This window comes from Patagioenas fasciata, chromosome 9 (genome assembly GCF_037038585.1).
Source record: "Patagioenas fasciata isolate bPatFas1 chromosome 9, bPatFas1.hap1, whole genome shotgun sequence".
Taxonomy (NCBI): Eukaryota; Metazoa; Chordata; class Aves; order Columbiformes; family Columbidae; genus Patagioenas; species Patagioenas fasciata.
In genome coordinates this window covers 13,115,390-13,141,035 of record NC_092528.1, presented here as the reverse complement: position 1 = coordinate 13,141,035, position 25,646 = coordinate 13,115,390, and the positions used below count along the sequence as shown (strand labels likewise).

General features: G+C 41.3%; 1 protein-coding gene across 6 annotated transcripts in view; it reads left to right on the top strand.

The window, feature by feature from the left end:
- PAX3 (paired box 3) overlaps nt 1-25,646 on the top strand; it is a 75,896-nt gene that overhangs the window by 23,977 nt on the left and 26,273 nt on the right. For 4 of the 6 annotated variants that reach the window (XM_071812448.1, XM_065844688.2, XM_071812452.1 and 1 more), the window contains one exon: nt 25,421-25,626. In XM_071812448.1, the coding sequence (XP_071668549.1) occupies nt 25,421-25,626 (206 nt within the window). The remainder of the gene's footprint in view (nt 1-25,420; nt 25,627-25,646) is intronic. The other 2 variants (XM_071812449.1, XM_065844689.2) reach the window with 1 other exon arrangement.

Here is a 25,646-nt window from a genome sequence, read left to right as displayed (position 1 = left end):
CACACTAGCACTGGCACCAAAACTTCTGAACCGCTTCTGTCCCCTTTCTGCAGCCAGCACCTTTCTGTTCTGCTGCATGTTTTTCATTGCTGTGCTGCTTCCCTTCACAAGCGCAAGATGCTTTTCCAGTGTTTGTCAGTACCAAGTTTCCAGCTGGATGTTTAAGGTCAAAGTTCTTCACGTTCTGGTGAGTAACAAAGACCCAGCGCCGGGAGCGGGGTGATGTGCACCCTTGCTGAGCGGGGCAGGAGTGGGACAGAGGCAGAGGGATAAATAAAGAAAATAAAAATCACAGGAAGCATCTGTAAGGGAAAGTCTTGTGGCAGGTTGCACACAGGGCTAGGCTAAGTGTACGCGATGTTAAAGAGAAATCCTTTCTGAAGAAGTGGGGCTAAAAACGTTGTCTGTGTTTCTCTGGGTTGTTTGTACCCCTTCAGCCTCCTTAGTTATGGGAGATACCAGTACAATTCCTGATGTGAATGCACTTATAAGGCACTTTTATACTGTTATGAGTATAACTAATCCTCTTTCATGGGGGGATAACTCTACTGCAATAAACCAACTTTGTATTTGTTAAGTAAGTTATTATTTCTGTGCAAAGAGAAGCCTGAGTCTATAACTAATGAGTCAGAATTTATAAAGAGGACACCTGTGAACTTCTTGTTTCTGTATACTTGCATTGTGGTTGTAATTGCATTACAATATATGTTACAGCTTCTCATTTTAATTTTATATTCTTGAAGACAAAATAGAAGACTCCATAGGTAGGATTAAGAAGCTGAGTAAGTTTTTTTAGTGCAGCTTTATAGATTTCAAATAAGCAAAACCAGCCGGTCAACCAAACAAAATCCCCAGGTATTGAAATTTAAAACAAAATATTTGAGACCTTCAAGCAATTAAGAAAGCTGAACATGCACACATTTTAACACAGTACCGAACACAATAGCAAAATGTAAATCAACAAATAGTTGCAGTATAGAATTTGTTATTCTACAGGCACTAAAATACAAACTACTGAATATGCCCTGTCTCTGGAAAATAAAACAAAATAGGCAAAGTTGAATTGCTGATTCCTTTTCTTCCTTATTGCTAAGCCAGATAGATTTAAAAGAAAATACATATATATATATATATATATATATATACACAGATATATATGTATTTTATTTTATTTTTTTAGATTTAATACCCCTGGAAACGACTGTATTAAAATAATCTGTGTCTTTGGTCTAAGTATAAGGGTGAAAGTTTAACCCCCAAAGCATTTTTTGTGGAAAGGCAGGGAAAGGAGTGGGCTGGAGCAGGGACTGAGCTGCAGCTCTGCACAGTCGAACCCCAGCATTTTGCAAAGGGTTAATGGCCTTATGAACACAATAGGATGTTGGTTGTTTTGTAAGACATTCAGCCATATTAACGTATTTTCAGTTGTCGGGATGTTTGTGTTGTGTTTTTTATTTGTTTACTCTTGTTTGTTTGAACTAATCACCACTTAGGCAGAAGCCTGGCTGCCTCCCTGCCTCCTCTTCATGGAGCATTTAGCCCTGGTGACCAGTCAGGCATAAAAACGTACTTATCTGCAAATGAATGGCAGCTCTTTGCTTCATTAAAGCCTCTTTCTCTTTTGGCACTCGCATTGTGACCCTTTGATATTAATTCAAAGGGCAATTAAAGAATGCGGCCCATCTTTGAAGTAAAGCATTCAGGGCAAGGAATGGGATGAACCTGGGACTCTGATGGACTGTGCGCATTCAACAGGCCTTTTCAAGGCAGTTTGAAGTGACTCAAAGAAAATGGGCAGGAGAAGGTCAAAGAGAAAAAAGGGGCTAAAGAAACAGTCTGTATTTGTTCGAAGTATTAGCCAAGCAAACTGCAAATAGCAACAAAATGAAACAGTTAATAGAGCAGCCAGACAGAGGCATGTCAATCACTTAACTTGAACAGCATTGGACTAACCAAGGCTTCAGTCCACTGTGTTATCTAATTATCTTGGGAAAGCCAGTAGCTGGAAGTAATAGTATTGTATTTCTTTCTGCTTACTGCTCAGAAAAGGTGATAAATACTCACTGCTTCATAATTATTCAACGTATATACATAAAGAGTGGTGGGTTGGTGGATTGTAGGCAAGCTGCTAGTAGAAAACCAACAAAAAACCCTTCGCGATTAACCTGAGATGCAGAATGTGAGCATTAGCATGTTTAAAAATCGTGTAAGGGTTTGCATATGGAGCAAGCTAAGGCATGCATGGTTTCCTCTGGAACAAACCTTAAAGACGAACACATTTACAAACCTTGGAGAGTTGTTTGTGCTCTCTTTCCTCCAAATATAGTTTTAAACCACGTATAATGTTAAGGGTCAGACTTTAAACCACAATAAACAATGAGATTAAGAGCTGAGGCTGCAACTCTCCTTACTTAACATATGCTGTTGTACCTAAGAGTTGTAGCGTACGTGGTATGAGATTCTTGCCTTATTTTGCCCTAGCAGGGTAAATTAAGGACAAAGTTTCAGATTTTCCTCACAATTTTTTGTATTGTTGGAGAAATTATCCCCATGGGGCTTAAATTTCCGCTGGCCTGAATTTACACATACAAAACAAATGCGTGATTTTATTTGCACAAATGGATGTGCCCAGGAAGAGGCATATTTTAGGGTTCTGGCATAAGAAAAAATTCCTGAGTTTATCTTCGTATTTGCACTTAATTGTTGCTGTTATTGAAACAAGGAGGTAATTATTTGCAACGTGAGAGAAGTGCTCTAGTCGTGATCCAGCTGATGCAGAGAATTGTGTAATAACAGACGCATGGACAGAAGCGTGTGGCGGGAACCATCTTGAAATACATGAAGTTTTACAACGTTATTTAACTAATTGTAATTTTATTTTTAATGCGTAATGGATTTTAATTGGGAAGTGTGGCTGTTGGTTTGTATGGGCAAAATCTGCTGAAAGGCTTTGCATTGGATTTGGAACATGATGCTGCAATCACTTTTGTGTTAAAGTAACTTTAGTTTCTAGTGTGATCTTGATTGGTGGAATCCCACTTGCATTAATAAACCTTAAGCTGCATAACAAGTTTGGGCAGTATTCTTGGATTTATTGGTATAACATGGTAAAGAATTTGTAGAAAAATGCTGTATGCACATGAAATGGACAATATACAATATGACTTAACGCATATTAAAAAAATACTCCATCAACAGCTGGTAATAGTTTGCTGTGGGAGAGAAGGAAGAAATCATTTTTTTGTTGCTGTTGTTGAGAAAACAAAAGCATTGGCACAGTCAAAAATCGCTTTTGTTGAGATCTTGCATGCTAAATTTTAACCAGAGGGACTTTTTTTTTCCTGGCTATCCTCACCCTTCTTTGAACTTCAGTGTAACAAATAATCTAAAAGAGTATTCAGTGTGGTTTTGCTTGTATGAAGAGTTTTGCCATCATACAAAAAGAAATATCAACTTTTATAGTGGCTGCTGTAGTTTTTTTAAGAAGGAGAAAAGAGGAATTCCTGTATATGTCAGGCAGAGCATAGTTTCAAAGCTACACATTAACAGAAAAAAATGGCACTATGTGAACACTTAACTGTCTAAGAATTCCAGCTGGAATAACTGTACAGAACGAATGGCTTCTTTCTTATTTGGTATGGGTTGCTCCTGGTGTCCATAGGGTTTTATCTACAATCCACCGGCATTGAATCCATTAATTGGTTTTGCTTGGTTTGAAGAGTTTGGACCAGATCCCTTATAGGGGAAATTTGTTAATATTAAACTTGATGAGGGTAAGGCTTTTATAAGGATCCCCCTGAATATATCAAGACTGTTTATCAGTACCATTACTTCAGCTGAAGATAAAGGATTTCTAGAAAGGGAGTGAAGCCTTAGCTGGTGCAAGTTGCCTTGGTCCATACCTCCAACTGGGCTTGGACCAGAAAGTGTGGTAGTGGTAATTCTGTTTGATCTAGTTAGCTAGCTGGTCTAGTTTCTCTGTCTCTCTCCTTTGATTTTCAGCAGTTTCCAAATATTATCTAAACTTCTTTATTCTACTGTAAATGGAAAGTGCTCTATCCTGGCTTCCCAGGAGTAGCTGTATGTACCGGGAGCAAGGAAGGTTAGTGCATGTCCCAGAGGGGTTGTTCTCTGTGCCGCTGGGTAGCGTACCAGTTCAATTGGCTCTGCTGCTTTAAAATTTGGAGCCTAGGGCTGAAAAAGGAAACAAGAGTCTGGTGTTGTGACTAGAACAAAGAAAGGATGGCTGGAAGGAGTTAGCTGAGCTGGGAAAAGATACTGTTACTGTAAAGACCTGTGGTGTCCATTACCTATTGTTTGAATGTACCAAAACCAACGTGGTATTTGAATACCCTATCCTAGAGAAACCTGGGAAGCTGGGATACCTTCCCAGTACACTGGTCTCAGTGCCATGTGCTTCAGGAAAACTTTGTTTCTTCCTCAGACTTTGGTTTCAAACAAAACGAGCCCTGGCTGCAGAGCACATTGACAGGATGGATGCTGCATGTCTTGATTGGAGCAGCTTCTTCTCATCCTGCTGCAGTTGTCTGTACTCATGGTTTAGTCCTACAGAAACCCGTCTGGTAGACTGATCCAGGGCAGCAGTCAGACCTCAACCCCCCAAAAGACTCATCCAAACCCCACATTTTTGGGTTATGTTCTGTTCTGGAAGCGGGGAAGAGTGTTTTGGGTCTTTTCAACATGTATAAGGATTAAAAATACCCAATCCATGACTGCTGCTATTTGTCTGGTAGGTTTTCCTAGATTCTGTCTGTGATCAAGGTGTCTGTGACTGAGGTGTCCATGGCCTGAGGCTGGAGGCTGCCCCAGGAGGGCGGGCAGCAGGGAAGGGAAGGCTCCCACCTGTCAGCCTGTGGACCTGGGATGTGAGTGCATGGGATGTGCCCCTCAGGGCAGCGCTGGAGTGTGTGGAAGCACAAAATGTCACGTCTGGCTATTCCAGCGCCCCAAATCTTCCCTGCTGTAGCAAGAATGTGTCATCTTCTGCACTGTCCTCTGCCTTGCCTTGTTGGTGCAACCACCTCATGTGCCCCTGCACTGGGATTTCTCCAGTGAGTGTTGGCTGGGGGTGGGTGGATTTTTTTTTTAATGTAAAATTTAATTTTTAACTGCATTTTCTTGGAGCTTTTGGGAGATATTTTTGCTTAGCAAGAAAACAGAGCATCTCTAAGAATATACCATCATAATTGCTGAGGCTGTACTACGTTTTATGAACAAAAATAAAGGCTACTTGCTACATTCTGCTAAACCCCCTCATTTGCCATGTCCCAGTGCTGCTTCTTGAGACTTGGAGGCCTTTTATTTGATGGTGTTCCTTACCAGACCCTGATTGCTATAATGCTAAGTGTGCGATGTACACTTGATACATCATCTAAGTGCTGGAAAGCGTTCCCTCTCCTTGTGCAATCTCGCAGTCCTGATGTAAAACAGGCAGAAGTGCAGCAATTCCTGCCATAATGTAACATGATTCCAGGAATTAGAAATTTCCATCTCTGAATGTACTGGGAAGTGGCAGCGTCCCTTGGCCGGTGGGGATGGGCTGGAGCAGGCTGCTCACCCTCTGCTTTAGTGCACAGTATGTGTGTATGGCTGCTAAAAGAGAGTGTAGGAATATGTTTATATAATTTTAAATATATATACATTGTTGTGGAAACACAGAAATTTCGCCTCTTCAGAAGAAGTCTAAAAATTTCTGGCATTGGTTAGAAATAGGCACAGTGCCTCAGCCAAGGGGCTCGATCCTGCCGATGTGGGACTAGATGGGAATTTTGCCACTGACTTTTGCCGCCATGGGATTGCATCTGAAGCGTGCTGTAAAGTTATCTGAAAAAGGTTGCAAAGCTGCAGAAATATACAGATACATCTGAAAAGCAGGGCACAAATGAAGGTTTTTTTTATATATTATTGTTTGTTGGGCGTTTTTTCAAAATGTCAGGGCACTTGAGTATTACTGGGAGTTTTACAAAGCTTGAAAACAAAAGATTAAACTCTAAAGGAGTATCTTTAGGGTGTAGTTTTTTTTTTTTCCAGTCTGCAAAACCACTAAATGAAATATGCACTGTACCTAAACCCACATAAGAAGTAGTTAAAAAGAGAGGAGAAATGTTTAATAAAACATGACCAAAATTAATTATTACTAGAAAATAAGTTTTTTCCACTTGTGAACAATTGTCAGGGTTTCAGAACCAAGTCTGGGGTCAAAAGGTCTTGATGGCCAAGTCAAAGGGCACCCAGAGATGTATATTAATGCATGTCAGCTTCTAGATCCTAGAGTCAGGCAGTAGTTCATAAAAGAAACAAGGCATCTTAAGAAGAAGTGTTATTAGCAAACATCAGGTCAAAGTTTATCTTTGGGTCAGTGTGTACCGGAGGGTCGCCCATTCACACTCCTGACACAGGCGTTATCCTTAAAGCTGCCTTGGTGCAAGGTATTAAGGAAAATAGAAATATGAAACTTTAACTGCAGAAACAATAATTTATCAGAACACTTTGCAAGATTGAGACTTATATTGAGGCATCCTTAATGGAGAAAAGGAAAATGGGAGTTGTATTTAAATTAATTTTAGGTTATTTATACTGTGTGTGGCTTATTGTCTTTTGGTGGTGTGGTTTTTTTTTTGTTTGTTTTTGTTTTGGTGGGGTGTGTGGGGTTTGTTTCTTTGTTTTCCCTTTTCAAATTAAAAGCTAAGCTGTACTTTTGTATGGACCTGCAGGATCCTCAGCAATGTCTGTGAACTCCTTCCTCAGTCAGTAGAGCTGATGATACAGGGGACAGCCCCAGCTTTCTCTTGAAAGCACCAGTGTAGCCAACATCAAACCTTTTGATGCGGAGGTATTGTAAATCTTTCCACGTGGTTCTTCCTGGAAGCCGTGCATTTCCTAAGAAGCGCGTTGACCAGTTCATCCCATTTACAACGCTGCTTCTGCGGCTCAGCTTTCTCCTCTTCCCAGCGCCTTGGGTGTGGGAACCCCGGCGCCCGGGGCAGCCGCGGCTGCTCCGCCGGGCAGGGCCGCGGGGAGGGATGCTCCTGCACAGCGGGAGCACACAAAGCCTGCCTGCTCGCTTTGACCAGACCATGCTGCAGAAAATCCTTGCAATCTTTTGTGCTTCATGGTGTTAACTTATTTTACTTCCATGCTAAGATGCTCCCCATTGAAACATGCAAAAAAAAAAAAAAGTGGAATATGGTTCTTTTAAATTCTGGTGCCTTTAGGAGGAACTTTGCTTGACTTTCTAAAGAGATTGGTTTGAATGGTGCAAATTTGGTTGTGCTTTGTGGGGGAAGAGAAGACCATAGTTGTAGGAATGGTAAATATTACTGTTCACTAAAGCTGATTATGTTTGCATTGAATGGTGATTAAAATATAATATGCAACAATAATTCGGCATTTCTGAGAACCAATGTGACAAGAGGTGACAAAAAAAGAGATTATCTGTTAGATTTTTACTTGCATAGTGTGGATATTGTAGCCCTGAATTATGCATTTAGTATGTAACACTGTGTCCTGGAAAGTCCTAAACTCTAGAGACATTAGTTAGCATAATGGAAAACCTTTGTGTGCTCACGAAAACAGTAATGTCTTTGCTGCATTTCAGTGCAGTTATACCAAAATAGTTCCAGGCTCTTAATTAAATATTTTGGTAAATCTATCTGAATTTTGTGTTAAAGTATATGAGGAAAGTCATATGAAAAAATTTTGAGCTGTAACAGACAAGCTTCAATTTTTATTTAAAAAAAAAAAAAAAGAAAAAGAAAAAAAAAAACAACAAACAAAAGTGTGGGTTGTTTGGTTTTGAGCCCTGGCAGTTGGACGAAACAGACTTTTCTTGGGAGCGCATCATATTTTCTAGAAGCTTCCTGACTCCAACTGGAATTCCTGGTTGGAAGCAGGGGGAGGAAGTGCCTGTCCACCCTGCCTCACGGATGGGATGTGTTTCCCTGGCCCTGAGGAAAGAACCGTAACCAGACATCTTTGAGTTCCTCCACTTCACCTGTGTAACTACCCTCCATGGGCATTAGGACACTCGCTTGGAGTGTGGGAGAGCCAAATTCTAATGCTTGGGGTTTATTTGGGGGTGGGTAGTGGAGAACTGTTGGGTTTTTGTTTGGTTGCTTTCTGATCTGTTTGTTTTTAAGCACTCATTGGACTTTTTGAAGAGTGGGAATGGAGAAGGAGCTACTGCAGGGCAGGTGTGTGTCCATCGTTGGTCTCAGAGGCTGCCCAGCGCGCAGCTGGGCTCTGCTCTACGGCATCCTGAGTGCCATGACCACATGTCTCTCCCTCTAGAGACTAACAATTCCTTCTCTCTTTCCATTTTTCATGAAAGATTTTAACAAGATTTTGTTTTTCTGCTAGCACAGAGAGGGGGAAGTGGGGGAGAAAGCTTGGAAGGAGAAATGTGAAACGAGGAGAAGGGCAAATATCCCCTTCCTCACCAAGTCACAACCATGGTCTGAAAGCATGAAATGACATGGATTAGAAACATACCCCAAAGACAGAGCAGCTGACCCTTTGCTGGTATAATCTGTCAGGGCTCCACTGAAGTTAATTTGAAAGTCTGTCCCTAAATAGGTGCAAAGGCTTTCTGATGAATTGTGTGTTACCATAGGAAATCGTATTAAAGGGAATGGCATTTTAGGAGTCTGTAAGTCGTCACTTTTAATGGTAGCTGCATTGGGTTTGATATAAACACTCAAAAGAATTTGCAGGATTTATTTAACTTTGTTTGTGAGAATAACTGTGCTGCTGAACTGTGAGTTTAAACCCTGTAAAATACTTTGTGCTAGAGCCTGGTCCTGATGGAGCTCTGCTAATTCCTGTGAGCTGAGTGCTCACCCTGCCTCACGGGAAACAGGCGCCTGAAGCCAGGCTGTATGAGGGGTGCACAATTCAGAAAGCCAAAAGTTTGTTCAGTGTGTTGGTTGACTCGAAGGTTAAAGAGGAAGATGGGAATCTTGGTTCTTCCAGTGGCCTCACAGGGTCAAATTTGCTTCTAAGTCTTTCTCCCTAATTCTTGTTGCAAAAATTAACTGAATAAGCCCTTGGACTTATCAGAAAAGAATTAGGAGCTTATTTTGTTCTTAACGAAGCCAATGGCAACATCAGGCCAAGATGATGCCCACTAATGTATTAAAAAAATACTTTAAAAGAGGAAAACAACTGAATGCAAATTAAGACAAGCATCAGAATGACAACGTTCCATTTTTCCACTGTACAGAGAATGATTTCTGGCCAAAGAATTCAAACTTTTGAAATAGTTTTGAATTCTGCCCTTTAATTTATTAAGTGAATCCTTCTTAGAAACTTGATTGCTAATTTGCCTTAATTTAAAAAAGCCCCGCTGTCTTCTTTGGATGTAGGCACAGCCCTCAGGGGTCTATAAAACTGTCAATATGGCTGTGTGTGTGTGTTGTGTTTTGTTGTGTGTGTTGTTTTTTGTTTGCTTTTTTTCTTATGGCTTAAAGCTTAATTGTGAGAGCTGGGAAGATGCCACGGTTTTGGTTTGCATAGAATCAAATAGCATCTTACGGGTTTCAGATCCTATCAGAAGTCACAGGGACCCTGGCACTGTCACGTCAAGTTGGAGGAGCTGCAAAAATCTGCGGAGGAGCAGGGATTTGAGAGTGAGTCCTACCTGGTTTTCATGCTGGAATGAGAGATGGACAAGAACCAAGTGCTTTGTCTAAATGTCCCTCAGCTTTGGGCGGGTCTGGATCCAGATCAGGATCTGAGCTTTTTGTGCCTCAGGCTTGTCTCTAATTGAAGCCATGCAAAACCACACATTTCACATGACTTTGATGCAAAACCATAAATAGACTCTTTTTTAAAAAATTCAAAACAAAGTCCAGGCTTGCTTAGAAAGTTCACAAACCTTCTGCTGAACCTTGATGGTCCCAGGTGGTAATGAAAATTCAAGTCTCCAATGCAGTAATATTCCTAGAGGGAACGATACTTGGTTTTTGTCACTCTAATTAAATGTGTGACTGTTCTGAGACAGGCAACAATGTCCCACTTGCAGTGAGTTGGTCAAAAGATGCCCTAGACTCTTTCTCACAGAGATCTTTATTATTACTCTTGTTCTGATAAAAAATCTCAGTGGTCCTTATATTGGCTTTGTGTCTTATTAAAACATACAGTAAGGATTCTGAGCCATGTGGAATTGAAAAAAGTGAGACAAAGGTCACTGTGGGAGCCAGAACAAGGTTCTGTTTTGATTGAACCACTTTTTCAAACTTTTTTGTCCTGGGCAGTCAAATCCCAAAGAAAAATCTGCATGTTTGGATTTTGCAAAACAATTCTGGGTGTTTGAAGGAGACTTTCAAAGCAGTGCAGGGATTTTAGCAATACTGGTTCTGCTACCTTAACAAAACAACATGACTGTTAGCAATTATAATGGTAGAGGCAGGCTCTTATTTGGAGATGGCAATCTGAGCATTCACTATTATTCACTGCACTTATTGGTTAATCCATTTATATTTGGTGATGTATGTTAGAATTAAATGAATGCTGACCAGAGCACAGCCTGGGTCAAAGTTTGAGTGGAATGTATTATTTGGTAAATGCCCTTAGACCGTGATTTGGAAAGTCTAACTAGAGTGTCTGAATAAGGTAACTGTCACTGAAAACATTAGAAGTGTTTCCAGGCCTCTTGTTGTTATTTGTATTGCTGTGGTAAACAGGATTGCCACTGTTCTGGATGCTGTACCAACACAGAGCTTAAGATGCCCTTGTGAGAAGGACATGATGGTGCGAGGACATGACAGTGCACCATACAAGTTTAGGCTTTAAAGCAGAGATGGAGACTCTTGAGCTCAGTGGTGAGCAGTGGTCTCATCCCCCTGATGCCTGACGTGCTGTACAGAGGTGAGTAAGCTCTCACAGCAATGAAGCCTCTCTGTTTATTCCTATCAAATACAATCTCTGTAGTGACAATGAACATTGTAGACTTATGGTGTGAGCCCAAAGGCACAACTTTATGTGCCACCAGGGACAGAGAAATGTAGAATAGTTGGCCAACAGTAGATGAAGGCAAAAAGTTCACAAACATGACTTTCACAGGGTGCTTTTCTTGTGTTTATTTCTGTGATTTGAGTTCCCCTTGAATAGTTTTAAACCTGAGACCTTGGATCTTTTTACCCTGTTTCTCCAATATTAAAAAGGAGCCACTTAGAAAAGCTGCAAAAAGCTTATTTCTCAGTTGATCTCTGTTTTCCTTCACAGACACAGGAGGCTGGTTGGGAGCATGAAGCTTTTATTCTGTTCCGTCTCTCTGCTATTGTGCAGAGTTCATTCTCGGAGGCTGCCCCATAGACATCTGGGGCATCTGTCAGGCCCTATCGTTGAGCTCTGGCTGGCTGGGTTGCAGGCCAAGTTTTGACTTCCTAATCTGTATTTAGCACTTAGGTGTGGCTCTCAGCAGGATTTGACCCAAAGAAGACAGAGAATTGCATTTTACAATCTATAGAGTGTGAATAAAGGAAAAAAAAACATTTAAACATTTCTGACAAATAGAATATAAGTACGTGTCTTGCTGGAATTCAGTGGATGTTCGATACTTTTCTTTTCAGAGTGTCCTAGAAAAGCCCACCAAAAAACATACTTCTTGACTGCATAGGTAGGGAGAGGTGGGCTGTGTGTTAGTGGCTGTGCTTCTTCCAGTACTCATCATGGGGGTATTTCTATTCCAGACTGGACTTACGAGATGAGAGATGGCTCTCATGCAGCCAAACCCATTTTAGGACCTGTTATGACTTTGTACAGTGGCAGGCAAATGCCAAGCACCCTGGAGATGTGAAGAAGCTACTTTCAAGAACCCCTCTTAGTTTTGAATGTGGTGCAGTGTTAGGAGGATTTCCATGTTTTCGGAGAAATTGGAAACGAGAATTACTTTTATTGCCAACTAAGCAAGCTCTCTCATTACATGTCTTCCTGTTAAGACTGTCCCTTGCATTGTTACTGGGCACCCAGCATCACACGTGTATCTTCTCAGGCTGCAGTGCTCTGTCACATGTGAGTGGAACAAACAGGGACTCGGCTCAGCGGTGCTGTAGCACTGGAAGGCGAGATGAAGGAGGAGCCAGAATTTTTATAGCTGTATTGTTGGCACAAAGCTTTTTTTTTTTTTTTAAACACCTCTCCCCTCTGGGAGATAAAGAGGACCTTTAAATAGATGCTATCAATTAACCCTACAGCCTAACAATTTAAGATAGCTGATTTTACAGAGATCAAAGATCGTAGCTAAGAAGGTAGGCATTTTAACAACTTTTCTGAATTCATGTGTTTGCATTTTGCTATTTTTTTTCTTTACTTTTAAACACTGCAGATCTGTTTGGGACCACTTTCACTGTTATCTTAGAGAAGTTGCCCTATTTCTGGAGGGTAAAACAGTCAGCTTTAATGAAACTATTGATTTTTCAGTGTGTGGAAGATCATCTAACAATGAACTCTTCATGCTCCAAAAATAGCACAGGCAGTTCCGTTAGGTTCCTATCTGGGGAAAAAACTTAATTAAAGTCTATTTACATTGTGTCTTCTGTGCGTGGAGATTCCTGATACCTGTGGGTGACTGAGGGCTCCATCTGAGTCTAGAAGTTTGATCCAAAGTCCACTGAAATGATGAGATTGGCATTTAATATTTGGGATGAAGAACTAGATTCTAAAGTGTCTTTGCCATTGGGAATGTTTCATTGGGAATGGCAAAGAGCAAATGAGTGATAGTATATGTGCTTTTGTACCTTACATATTCCTTAAATACTCTCTGTTCAGAGAATCATGTCACTTCAAATCATGGGAACCCCAGATGCGTATGTTGTCAGGTCACTACAAACGTGTTGCATGTATCACAGCACTGCCTTGACGTGCGTGCTCAGGATATGAAAGATCCCATAGCACGTCTGCGCCTTTATAGTACTAAAGCTGTTGCCTTTTCTCTCCTTGTCTTTGTACCACATGATTGTCATTGTTGGTGTTAACAGAAGATGTGTTTTGTATTTTTACGCATGCATGTACTGTTTGCAGATTGTGCCTTACTGTGTACCCATTTACACGCATACTCTGTAGGTGAAGTGTGCTTGTAGTATATTTTGGCAGTGGCAAGGATCTGCACGTTGAGGATAGTGTGTGTAGCATGCTCTGTGCTCCTTAAGTCTCTGGAAGCTGAGACAGCAAAAAATACTACTCCAATTTGTAGTAGGAAAGATTCAGTTTGAGAGTACTTAATAATATGTCGAATTTTTTTGTCAGGTGTGTCAGCAAGTGCAATATTGCAGAGCTCCAAGACATTTTGACATCCCGTAATAGCTTGCATTGTGCAAGAGTGAAGAACTGTAAGCTCGAATTGGAAACAACAAGGCAGGGTGAGAGGGCACGAGAGTGGAAAATAATCAGGAAGAGAAGTTAGTGAAAGTGGGGATCTGGCACCTTGGGTGGCATGTTTTGGGTACCAGACCTGGCAGGCTGTAATCACAGTGGGATGTGGGAGTTATCTCATGTGTGACATGTCACAGGGGTGTAGTATTGGACCTGTACTTCTTCACAGCTGTTAATAAATGCCAGGTAGATTAGCTAAATGGCCCAAGCCAGCCTCAAATCCATGAGACTGTTAGTAACCGAAAAAATATCTAAACCCCAGTCTAAAGTTTTATCCCTTTGCTCAGACTCTTTCAATATTTTTGTTTATTTAAAGGCTGACCTAGAATTTTTAAGGAAAATCCCTGGAGTTTATATTCCACTACTTTGCACTGTAGCAGAGAAAGCTGGGAAATGGACCCTGCTCATTGCCCTCCACCTTCCCCCAAAAGAGGATGGTCAAAACCCTCCAAAACCAAGAAAACCCTCATTGCTACCCTTTGCAAAAAGCTGTGCGGGGGCTGGGACTGTCTCTGACTCTCCTGGGGACTGTGATGGTCTGTGGGTTAAATGAAGGTTGGGTAGCACTGGTGTGGAACAGTTCTTTGAATGCCTGTGGGAATTATATTTTAAAAAATTGAGTGAAGGCACTTCCCTATCCCCCCAAAAATCAAAGCAACCTTATTTGTTGCTTGTCTGGTTTATTTTGTTTAATTTGCAGCTTTCTGGGAAATGTTTTGTAGTCAAATTTTGTTGAGAAGTGCTTCAAATCACAGTTTCTTTCAAACAGCTACAAAATAGAAAGTGTCATGGTGAAGTCTGCTAAAATTAACATAGTGAAGGCAATAGTTAGGCTAACATTTTATATTAGCATAATAACGTAAATGCTATGTAAGCTGTGCTCTGTGCACACTGTGGATTGCATGCTTATCAACATGCACATTTCATTTCTCATTGTTTGAAATGTCAGGGTTATATAAAGGGGCTTGATATTAATTAAAACTTTTTCATTTTGATTCCTGAACAAATACTTTTTCAAAATAAATAATGGGGGTGGGGGCAAAGAAACAATAGGGTCATAATGTATTTTGCAATGTTAGTGTCCAAGCAAAGCCTACAGGACATTCTAACAGGTATCCTGTGCTTCTATCTTATTTGTGTGGGTGGAATAGTTCAGAAAAGCCAGTGTGTTTATATCACACAGTATTTGGAGCAGAGTTATTTTTTCAGTTTGGGGGGCTGCTAATAATTCAGAGATGGTTATAACTTTGTTGTTAATATCTGTAGATGTTTCAAAGCAGGTGATGTAAATGTGTACATGTTTAGTCAAATAACTTTTGACATCTCTACTGTTAAGCATTCACCAGCAACCATCATTCTTGTAGGTTTTCAAGAGCATTTATCAGCATCTGTCAACAAGTAGTAAATGAGGGCAAATGTATGGGAATTACATATGTCTGTGGTGCAGAGAATGGGTCAAGAGTGACTCCCAGCTGGACGCATTTTCTGTGCTGTAAAGGTGCTGTGGGGCTGGCTGCAGCCCAGCACGGCACATCAGTCTTGTCTGCTGACTGCTCTGAGCTGGGCTGATGTTCAGCTTTTTTCTGGTTTTCCTGTTGGACTGAAGAATTGTATGTTTTCTTCAGAAATTAAGCTCTCCATGTTACTTTTGAATACATAGCAAGCTGTATACATTGCCTTATTATTAGCAAATCAGTGTTAATCTCTTTATAGCACTGTGTGTGTGCATGGAACATGGAGCTTGTTTTTGTTTAATCACCCAAATTTCCATTGTTTCAATGTCTACCTAAAAAAAAAAAAAAAAAAAAAAAAAAAAAAATAGAAAATGTCTTGCTTTAATTTCTCATGTCCACTAATAGTCTGTAGTATTGGCAGCAGTATGGTCAGGTGACATGTACGAGCTCTAGCAGCATTAGTGAGGATGGTTTGCTCACGTTTCACCTCGCTGGAGCAGCCTGAGCTATGTGTAGATGTTGCACTGTGAGCTCCCGGGTGACCATCACTGGGAGGGGTAATTAAAGAATGATGCCAGGAGTTCTCTGGCACACAAACCCCACAGGGCAAGAAACAAGGAGAATCTGCAGGTGACCAGCTCTTGAATGGACTCAAGTTAATTACTGTAATGGCATCACAGGCAATATAATGTCTGAAACAGTGCTGTGTGTGCCACAGAGTCCTGCACCCCTGTGCTAGTGCCCGAGACAGGGGCTGGGAATGTGAAACACCCCGCAGGATGTAACCCAGGAGGTACTGAGCACCCTGCTGCTGTCCCATTGTAACCCTGTAAAGGGGCCTTTCATCCCAGATCCTGGAACAACTATAGGGGCAGAGACTGTCTTTGGCCAGTGGGACTGGAGGGCTCAGTACCCTGTAGAACCAGGTCCCATGACAGAAGATGATGGATTTTGAGGTCAGCACCCCAATTCTTATGTAGTTGTGATGGGAGTGACCTTGAGTTACTGACAGATTTGGCTGGAAAAGAGGCAATTGGCAGGAGTAGGTAGTACCTTGGAAAATCAACCACTGGAAAAATACCTGGTGAAAAATGCAGCCTTTTTATTGGCTGAAGTCTGGAAGAAAAAAAAAAGGAAAGATATTAACACTCTTAGTTTTCTATTACAAAACCCATCAATATTCTGCAAAGGAAAGTGATTTCTAGAGTAAATGGAATATTCAATGACAAAATCCACTACTGTGTTTAAAAAAAAAAATAAAGTCTGGAAATATTTTGGCCATTCCAAGTCCTGAGAGTGACAGAGATGGTCATTTAACTCAGTTTAGCCTTCCGGTAGGTAAAAGTGGCTTGAGGGGTGGTCTGGGTGCAGCTGTGGGTTTAGGAAGAGATGATAGCCTTAATTTCCCATAGAGACTGTAATGCTGACATTGAGATGAAACTACCCACCACAGCTTGCTCTGTCAGTGTTTGTCTGGTTTGAATAAAGGATGTATTAATTCAGGTGTTAGAACTACTTGAGAGAGCTAGGAAATGTATTAGAACATTCTCAAAAATTTTTACCATAAGTATCTGTACTATAGCTGTGTGTGGGGGTTTTTTAATTTTTTTTTTTTCTTCCAAAATGTTTTATCCATGCTATGAGTTGATCAAAACCCAGTGAAGCAACACACAGCAGTTTTTGAAAAATACTTGTAAGCTTTTTTCCGTCTCAGTGTGCCCAGTAAGTTTGATCAGCTTGTATAACTTCAGTTCTATTTGCATGCTGTTGTTGCGAAGGTTTGAGCCAAATACAATTTATAGATACTTTTTTTTTTTCCTTTAGAAGAATCCACACTGCTTAACACAGTGGGAGATTGCTGATAGCTCAATTATTAGTAGTGCTTTAACCTGCTAACACAGTCTCATTATTTATCTCAAGACTCCTTCATTTGTTTTATTTAATTTCTCAGCTGATAAATTCCATCTCCTGGGATACTCAGTGTTTTCAGTCTTAATTGGTTACTGTTTGGCTCTTCCATCAGCTGATACCAGCTTGAAGATGCAATGCAAATCCTTCCTTGGTATGTTTTGGGATTTGTACAAGAGAAATTTAGCTTTCCTATTAACTCTTCCTGTCTTTTAATATAAAAATTTGCCTAAAATATCAACTTCCTAAAGGCTCTTAAGAGCAAACCTCATTTGGATTTGAGTATTTAGTTTCCTTCACATTTTTCAAAGTTTAGGAGACAAAGTAGTTTTATTGAGCCCTCTGGAAGTTTTTCCTTACGATCTCCTGGTGTTAAGTGAGAAGACAAGATGTTTCAATGCTTGTGTGTGCAGCCTTACCATGAGTGCTCCTGTGGAAAGGGCTGGAAAAGCCCCCAGCTGTGGGAACTCGTGAGCTCCTGGTGGAAATCAATAGGACCCACATGTGACTCGTCTTTGCACTTTTCAGAAACCCTCTTCTCCCCGTCAGTAGGCTGTGTTGAGAGATGGTCTGGGGTGACTGGGAGCCCAGTGCCAGTGGGATTGTATGGACTGGTGCTGGAGCACTTTGTTGGGGTTATTACGGTGCCAGCTCCCCCTCGCTGAACCCTTTCCCTGGATCTGCTGAGAAGACTGAGCAAAGGCCAAAGCTTGCCCAGACCAAGCTGTGCTCTCACAGTGGTGAGCTGTCCTTTGAGGCCAGTTGATAGAAACCACACCAAGTCAGCACGGCACTCTTGTCTTTGTGGGGAAAACTGTAGCAATTTAACTTTTATTTAGTCATTAAACCTGAGAGAACCCTTATGTGGGCACCAGCCTCTGAAACCGCAGGGAAAGGTTCCACAGGTGTGGGTGTGTTTGTTGTTGTTTGGGTTTGTTTGCTTGTTTGTTTGTATCAGACAGCACAGTTGCTCAGGTAAATCCGTTTTAGGGTCTGGTTTGCCCTGGTCTGTGTGCCTGGGTGGGGAGGTGGGCTGCTGGGCTATCCACACTCGTGTGTCTGCACTACCCGCACAACAGGATCCAAGTGCTAACTGCAGTTCCTTTAGTTTACAACATAAAATAATAATGATAGTAATTCCCAGTGCAAATTCACAGCAGTGAAACTTGAGAGTGGGATCAGGCCCACATGCAAAGCTGTTAAATCCTTTAATGTTACTTGTATCAACAAAACAAATCTCTTTTTGGAATAGGAGGTGGGGGAATAAGAAGAGATTTTCGTAGTTGTATTTGCAGTTTCCTCTTCCCTCCCTTTCACTCAAGAAATTCTTTATCCTTTCACACACAGTTAAGAATTAGCCATTTATTCTTAATGCTGGCGATGCAGTCTTTGATATTTAAAATGGAATGTGTTCCTTTTTGATGCTCTGTGGTTTTGAATGAAGTACATGCTAGCGGCTTAATGGTGCAGAACAGTTAGATACTGGCCTTTTTTTTTTCTATATTATTTCCTCATTCAAAAAAAATAGATATATTTCTAAAAAGAAGAGACTGTGAATTGTTTATTGTTTGTGCAGTGAAATTGTCCTCACAGTGTTGTCATTCTCTTCTAAGTTGAAATAGTTTAATAGTTATGAGCTGTCACATTTTTTGTAAATTATAACTGCATCAAGCTGTGCTGACAAAATGTCCCTGCGTAACTGTTAATATGCATTGTCATTTTAAGCATGAAACAGTTTAGCTAATGATTTATCTCTTATAACGCAGCACTTGGGGCAGCTGTATGATTTGTCTCTTTAGCAAGTCAAGTAATTTCTTTAACAAAATGTTAAGCACAGATGGGCCATAGGCTGTCAGTTAACCATTATTGTGCATGCATCTGCTTGCCTTCAATGCACTGTTTTATGTATTCAGCCACTTACTTAGGCACAGCTCTCTGAAAAGCGGAACCTACTCTGATTGGCAAATAAAATGTTCATTTGTCTCTTCTTCCTATTGTTTTGTTTTGGTAACACATGTCAGCAGCTCAATTACTCAGTTCATTAACAGCTCCCAATGGACATGATGGCCAACCCATGATAAGGAGGGTGATTGTGGCACATATGGTCAATAATAGCCTGTCTCTTGGTAATTGTAAATAAAAGTCACTGTTGGCCATTTCCTTTTACTGCAGCTACTGTTTGCCTTTTCACTTCGCTGTACAAAGCACATTTCTCTATGTGAATCAGCTCAAACAAAATAAAAATACCATCCACTTATCTTGGGAAAATCACTTTTATCAGTGTTTTGGCGGTTGTTACTTTTCTGTGCTGACTTTTTTCCAGCTTAGAGCTCAGAGGAGATGGGATTGCTCTTTTCTAATTCCAGTAACAGGTTAATTACTCTTATTAATCAGTTTACTTAAACAGCAACATATTTTCTCCCCATTCCTCTCATTTTCTCACTGCAGACTTTGTAAAGTTCCTGTGAAATTAAAAAAAAAAAGCCATTTACAGTGATTCTGCAAGTATGGCCTTTGCAAATAGCAGCGTTCTTCAAAGCGGTTATTGAAGTGTGACTCAATCCTTGTTAGATGAGTGATATTCATGTCTGGAACAGAGGTTTGCTTTTTTGGTTTAGTTTCTTGTATTTTAATATATCATAATCAAAATGACAGTAGAAAGTAACTTTAGTACTGATGATTATTTAACATTGTACTAAGTATTCTGTTGCTTTCTAGCAACACTGATTATTTTCTTGTATATTTGCTCTTCACAGAAAGTGAACAGTGAATTGGATAAAATTGCAGCTCTGAGTCCTGGTAAACTTGCTAAAATTGCATTGATGGGAGTGCCACAACCTCAGACTTAGGGGTGCTCTTCTAACCTTGGGAGCATGCTTTATCTTAGATAAACACGGCGTTCGGTTGTGGTGTCTTAAAGAGCTCCCAGGTGGCTGGGGGGTGACTCCAGGCCCCCTGAGCTCCTGCCATACTCATAACTGATCTGCAGTCTCCACCCAGGGCTGCCGGCACTCGGGGAGTTGTTGAGTGTCAGAGTTTATTTGTCCTGTTTTGATTAGCACCGACCTGGCAGGGTGTATTTTCTTTGTAATGGCTTCTTGCTGTGACAGGGAGGTTTTGGGAGGAGAGGGGAGCCTGGCGTCAAGTTTCCCCAGGCAAATACAGCAAAAAGAAGGGCTGATGCTCTAGGAGGGGAGGTTGTGGGTTGGCTCCAGAGTCTTCATTGTGTTTTGTATGCAGATATGAGCCTGTCCCTAAACTGGACTGCTCAGAGGGGAGGAGAAATGCTGAAAGTAGGAAATAAAGATGCTGGTTTATTTTCCTGTGGACTTTATTTTGAGGAAAGAAAGGATGCCTGGTGTGTTTCTAGCCTGTCGCCTGTTGAAAGGCCAGCTGCTGAGAGCCTCCCCCAACACAAACACGGGTGAGGGGAGGAATGCACCGCTGGCCACCTACCCCTGCTCCCAGCCTCTCAGCAAGCCAGCGTAGGTGGTTTGTTTAACTGGTGCCTGGGGTGACTGATTGCCCCCATGGTGGGGCATTTCTCCCAGCTCGCCCCACCTTTCCTCTATAATTCACCCGCGGTGTGATGGAGGGTTGTGCCCGAGGCCCCTCACCTCTGGCAGGGAGAGGCAGTCTGGGAGGGACCCCCTCCAGGTGCTGCAGTTTGGGGTGGCTGGATTAACCCCTGCTGTGCATCCCCTGCATCACATCTCCCCCCAGCTCACTGCCCCCCTGGCCCCCACTGCAGCCGCCTTTGTGCCTCCGCATCCTGCCAGGCAGGTGTCAGAGCCCTGAATGCGGGCAAAGGCTCCGCTGATGGATACCACAGATGGAGCGTGGAAATTGGCCGAATAGGCCTCAGCCACAGGCTGTTTCTTAGGACCCAACAAAAGACTTCCAAATAAGTCAACAAAAATCCCCAAAGATCACAAAGAGAAAGTGTCATTTGTCATTTGCTGCAGGTTTGTGTGGGGGTAGCGGTCCCCCGGCGCTCCTCCTCGCCTGCACCCGAGTAAACACGAGGGAGGTCACCCGCGTCCCTTTGGGGCGAAAGGCGGGGGGATCAGACAGCCCCTGGTGGGACCCGCTGTCGAGCCCGAAAGCTGGGGATGTCACAGTTGTACCCTTGAGTCACAGAGACGTGGCATGAGGGAGAGAGCCTGTGAAATCAGTCATGCACAAATAAAGAAATAGGAAGATCCAAGGAGGGTAGCTACCAAATAAAACTGCCACCAGAACCCACCCTAGACTTTGCCTTTTTTTTTTGTCTTATTTTAGCAAGATCCATAACTACACAGAATTTATCTAGACCAGACCCCAGGCTCTTATGCTTAGAGGAAGAGGCTCTGTAACGTTTTTTAAAACTTCACAGTGACATAATGATAGCTGGAGAAGCTGTGCCTTCATGGGTCGCAGAAAGACAACCTCTGCCTCTGTTTGTCAGGTGCACTGTGCTGCACCAGTAATGTATGGGCTTTAAATGGTTGTCATGTTTTTGTTATTTAATTATTCAAATGGAATGTCTTGCTGAGAGGAAGAACAACCTACAGAATGACCTCTTGTGCATTATTTTGTTGTTAGTTTTTTTTGGTGGTGTTTTTTTTTTTGTCCCGATATGTCTACTTATAGTGTTTGGAAAAGGGATCATTGCAGAGCTCCAGGTGATCGAATACCTACGACACTGGGCAAAGATTTTTTTCATATTATGGTGATAACTGCCATGCAGTGTTCCCTTGGGCCACCAGACAGGTCACAAGGGGTTAAAGGACAAATAACTGCTCTTTAATTCTGTAATTTCTTCCTTCTTTAATTAAACTTAATGGGTCAGCTACTGGTAGTGCTTTCAGACGGGTGTCCCATTTTGGGTGCTGTAGTAAGGAGGGAAGTGGTGATCCCCAGGGGTCTGGCTGGGGATCCCCCAGGTGCTAGGGAGTCTCCTCCTTTCTCCTGTTTGTAACTTGAGGGGTTGGAGTATTAACAACATTAAGACAACTGTAAAGGTTACTGATATGTATGTTGTATGTTCTGTGGAGGTGATGCAGATAAAAATAACTCAGCTAAAATGTGACCACCTTTATCTGTGCTGAATAGTATCTTGTTGTATCACGGAAGTAAGCGGATCTCTTAGTGAGATACTGCTTACAAAAGGGCAATATGCTATGGCTATTGAGCATGTAGAAAACAAATACTGCTTTTATCAAAGTCTGAGGTGTATCCAATTTATGTGCTTAGCAAATACTCTGATAGACTTCTTACCTATATAACATTTTAATAATGTTATTTTAAAAAGGAAAAATAAGAATAAAAACCTTCTTGAAACTAATAATTTTTAGGACTTAGAAATAAAACCAACATAGTCTGTAGCATAGCTATCATTTGAGATGACATTTGTCTGATTTTAATATTGCAGATCAAACAAGACAAAGCAACTCAATGTTTTCCGTAAAGTTGCACATAGCAGTCAGGCCCGGTGAAGGGTAACACCAATGAAATCAGATAGAAATAGAAACCATTTCATTTGAGAAATGTTTTCTCTGTACTTTAATTTTATTACTTTCTCTCTAAATGTTTGCATTTGATTAGATACATTGTCCTGGGCTCTCAGATACTTTGTTCAGTTGTTTTTTCTGACTGGTTTACCTTTGTGTCTTTCGTATACTGCTTAATGAACTGTAAAGGTAAAATGAAGTTAAGTCAGTGTTTCAGTTGTGCATTCCCATTGCTGCATGAATGCAAGGTGCAGGGAAGCATCACAATATTTTGCTAAGTCTTCATAAAATGTTTTCAGATAGACAACTATAGGTCTTACTCCCTATCCAGTTGGTGAGGGAATTCAGATCAGAAATTTAGCAATATAGATCCACTATTTAAAGTGGAGTGCACAGTTTAAAGTGCACTGTTTAAGCTGCCTTTTTAGTTTAGTTTTGTTTGAAGAAGTGACGTACGTATGTGTAGAGTCTGAAAGAGAGTATTTAAAGATTTCCTGAGATCAGGGAATTTATTTTTTTAAACTCATTGTACACAACCAAAGGCAACTTTCATAGGAGAAGTTGTTTCCAGAAGGGACCTTCCTGAGCTCTTTTTGAGATGTTACCATGTCAGGAGTGGTCAGAGTGCACTACTGGCCAACATGACCCTGCTGGCCTGGCTAGTGTGCTCTCCTCCACCAGCCCAGAGTGTCAGCAACAGCTCTTCTGCTTAAGGTGGGTGTTTTGTATCTGAGGCTAACATAAATAAATTATATTTTAAATATCCTGTGTTTCTTTTTATTTTTGAACAGCACCGTGAAGCCGTCCCTGGAGGGTTGTAACTTGGCAGCTGCTGGGGAAGGCAGGTGTCACTTGGAACCCTAACTGAGAAGATTTGGGATTTGTCACTAACTCAGACAATGTGTTATGTTCATTCCAGGGTACCCTAGATTTTCTGTTTAATAAGGAATGAACTTGAACTGTTTGGGATGGGATCTTTGTGCTGATTCCCATTTGTTCTCAAGGACAATACTCTCTAGAACAACAACAGCATAATCCAGTCTTACTTGGCACAAAACTTCTATGCAAGTAAGAGACTCTGGGAGCTGGATCTTTTCACAGTAGGTTGATGCTGAGTTCTAGGGGAGTTTCTCTTGATGTCCTGTGTTTTTGGGGTCCAAGATATTGATGGTGTCTGGACAATGAAGACAGCTTTCACATAAGAGCCTCTGGTCTAGCAGTGATTGTTCTTTCTTAGGTATGCAGAAATTCATGAATTCTTCAGCTGAATTTTCTGAAAAAGCACTTTGTCTTTCTCATGCTATAAGACTAAGTAAACAGATTAGGTGTATTTATTAGTTCAAACAGCTTGAGTGAAATTGGAAACGTAAGATAGCTGGAAATGAACGTGGTAGGGGGTTTTAGCTGGAGCTTGAGAAACAGTGATTTCTTTTTGACTTTGTGTTCTCAGTTACTTCCAAATAAATCACGTTAAGAAGATTATTTTAAATCAATGTCTATATCAATAATTCATTTGGCATTATTGAATTAGTAGAAACAATGTTTGTATTTCAACTGAACAAGCAGTTTCAGCATCGCTGGGGAGTGTCTGCCCTCTTTAGGTGGTTTCCCTTGAAGACTCAGGGAGTGCTTGTCGCCTGGGACAGCAGCTGTCTGCACAAGTCTACTCCTTTGGTTTGCTGCTGTTTGTTGGAGAAAGAATATGGCTGAGCACTGGCAGAGGCTTTGCTGCGTTCACAGCTGTAGCGATGGGTTCAGTTGTGGCTGGGCTGTAGCTGGAGTTCACTTGATTGCCCAGGAGCACAGGGACACCGGGCAGTGACACCAGCATCTGGCTGTGTGGGATTTCCCCCTCTCCACAGCCATGGCACCCAGTAGGAGTTTCAGTTCTGATTTATCTTTAAACTACTCATTGCAAGAACTGGTAGTCCGTTGCTGGGTCATGGACGTGCTGTATCTGGTGTGTTTATTGCCAACTTTCCTAAAGTACTAACTCAGGGTGTGGTGTGAGGGGTCTTCAGTCCAACGCAGCCCGGCTGTTTTGCAGTCATGTTCCCTGGAGGCCAAGCATCAACATATCTCTGTGTAGCTGTACTCTGTGCTGGAAAACCTCCCAAGGTGATGAGGAATAGTGGTGAAACCTTAGAAGAAGTAGCAATGCAGTCTGTGTATTTCAACTCTTGTCATTACGTGTGCTGGAGTCTCCTTGCTTTAGCATAATAACTAGAAGAATCGCATCAGAATACTGCTCTGAGCTGTTGTTACAGGGCTTCTCTGTGCAATGTGTATCTCTATTTATTTATTTATTTACTTGGTGGTGGTGTTTTTGTGTGTAGTGCTTTGTGTGTGTGTGTGTTTGTTGTGTTTTTTTGGGTTTTTCTCTCCATATTAACACTTGCCTGTCCTGTCCTAAGGTTATATTAGGTGGTCCTAAGGCAGGCAAGTAAGTTGCAGATGAGTGGGAGTTTTTAAACATGCTGAGATATACTAACACAAACATAGCTAAAATACTATTCAGAGTATAGGACAAATACTACATGAAGTGATGAAGTAGATAAATATGTACATGTATATGAGAATTAATTTCTTCAATAGCTCTCCCCGTTCCTTTGTATTCACTTCCATAACAATTTCAGCAGTAAGGTCTCAGTGATGGATCTATAGGGAAGGTCTCATGGGTGTGTGTCTATGGAGCTGAAATGTTTAAGTTACAATACACACACCAGTGTGACAAATATTTATATCTGTTCAACCATTCAGGGAAAGGAATGAGGCCACATTGCTTGTCTGATTGCTTGGGACTAAGCAGGACTACTCAAGTTTTTAAAACACTTGCAAACTGCTGGAAGAGTCAGAACAAAGAAATTGAATAATTCATTTACTCAAAAAGATTTCTGGAGGTCTTTAAATATTCTTGGGCTAGGAAAAGGTGCTAAACTCATAGCTGAGATTTTGACAAGTGTTTATTTGTTTGAGCACATTTGCACAATGTAACATTTAACTCTTTGTTTCTTACTTTTTTGAAGTCTGCCAACTTAGCTCTGAGTCATGGAGGCAAAAGCAGCTTTTCCATGCAAGAAGATATCATCAATTGATCCCATAGTTTGCCTTTTTTTTTTTTCTTTCTACACAATTAAAGCTAATTTTTGCTTTTAATTTTTTGGTCTTTTTGAGCATCAGCACCCCAGTCTGATGAAGGCTCTGACATCGATTCTGAACCAGATTTACCTTTAAAAAGAAAGCAGCGTCGTAGCAGGACAACCTTTACAGCAGAGCAACTGGAAGAGCTGGAAAGAGCTTTTGAGAGGACACACTACCCTGATATTTATACTAGGGAAGAACTCGCGCAAAGAGCCAAGCTCACGGAGGCTCGTGTCCAGGTATGTATTTAAAAGCTGCC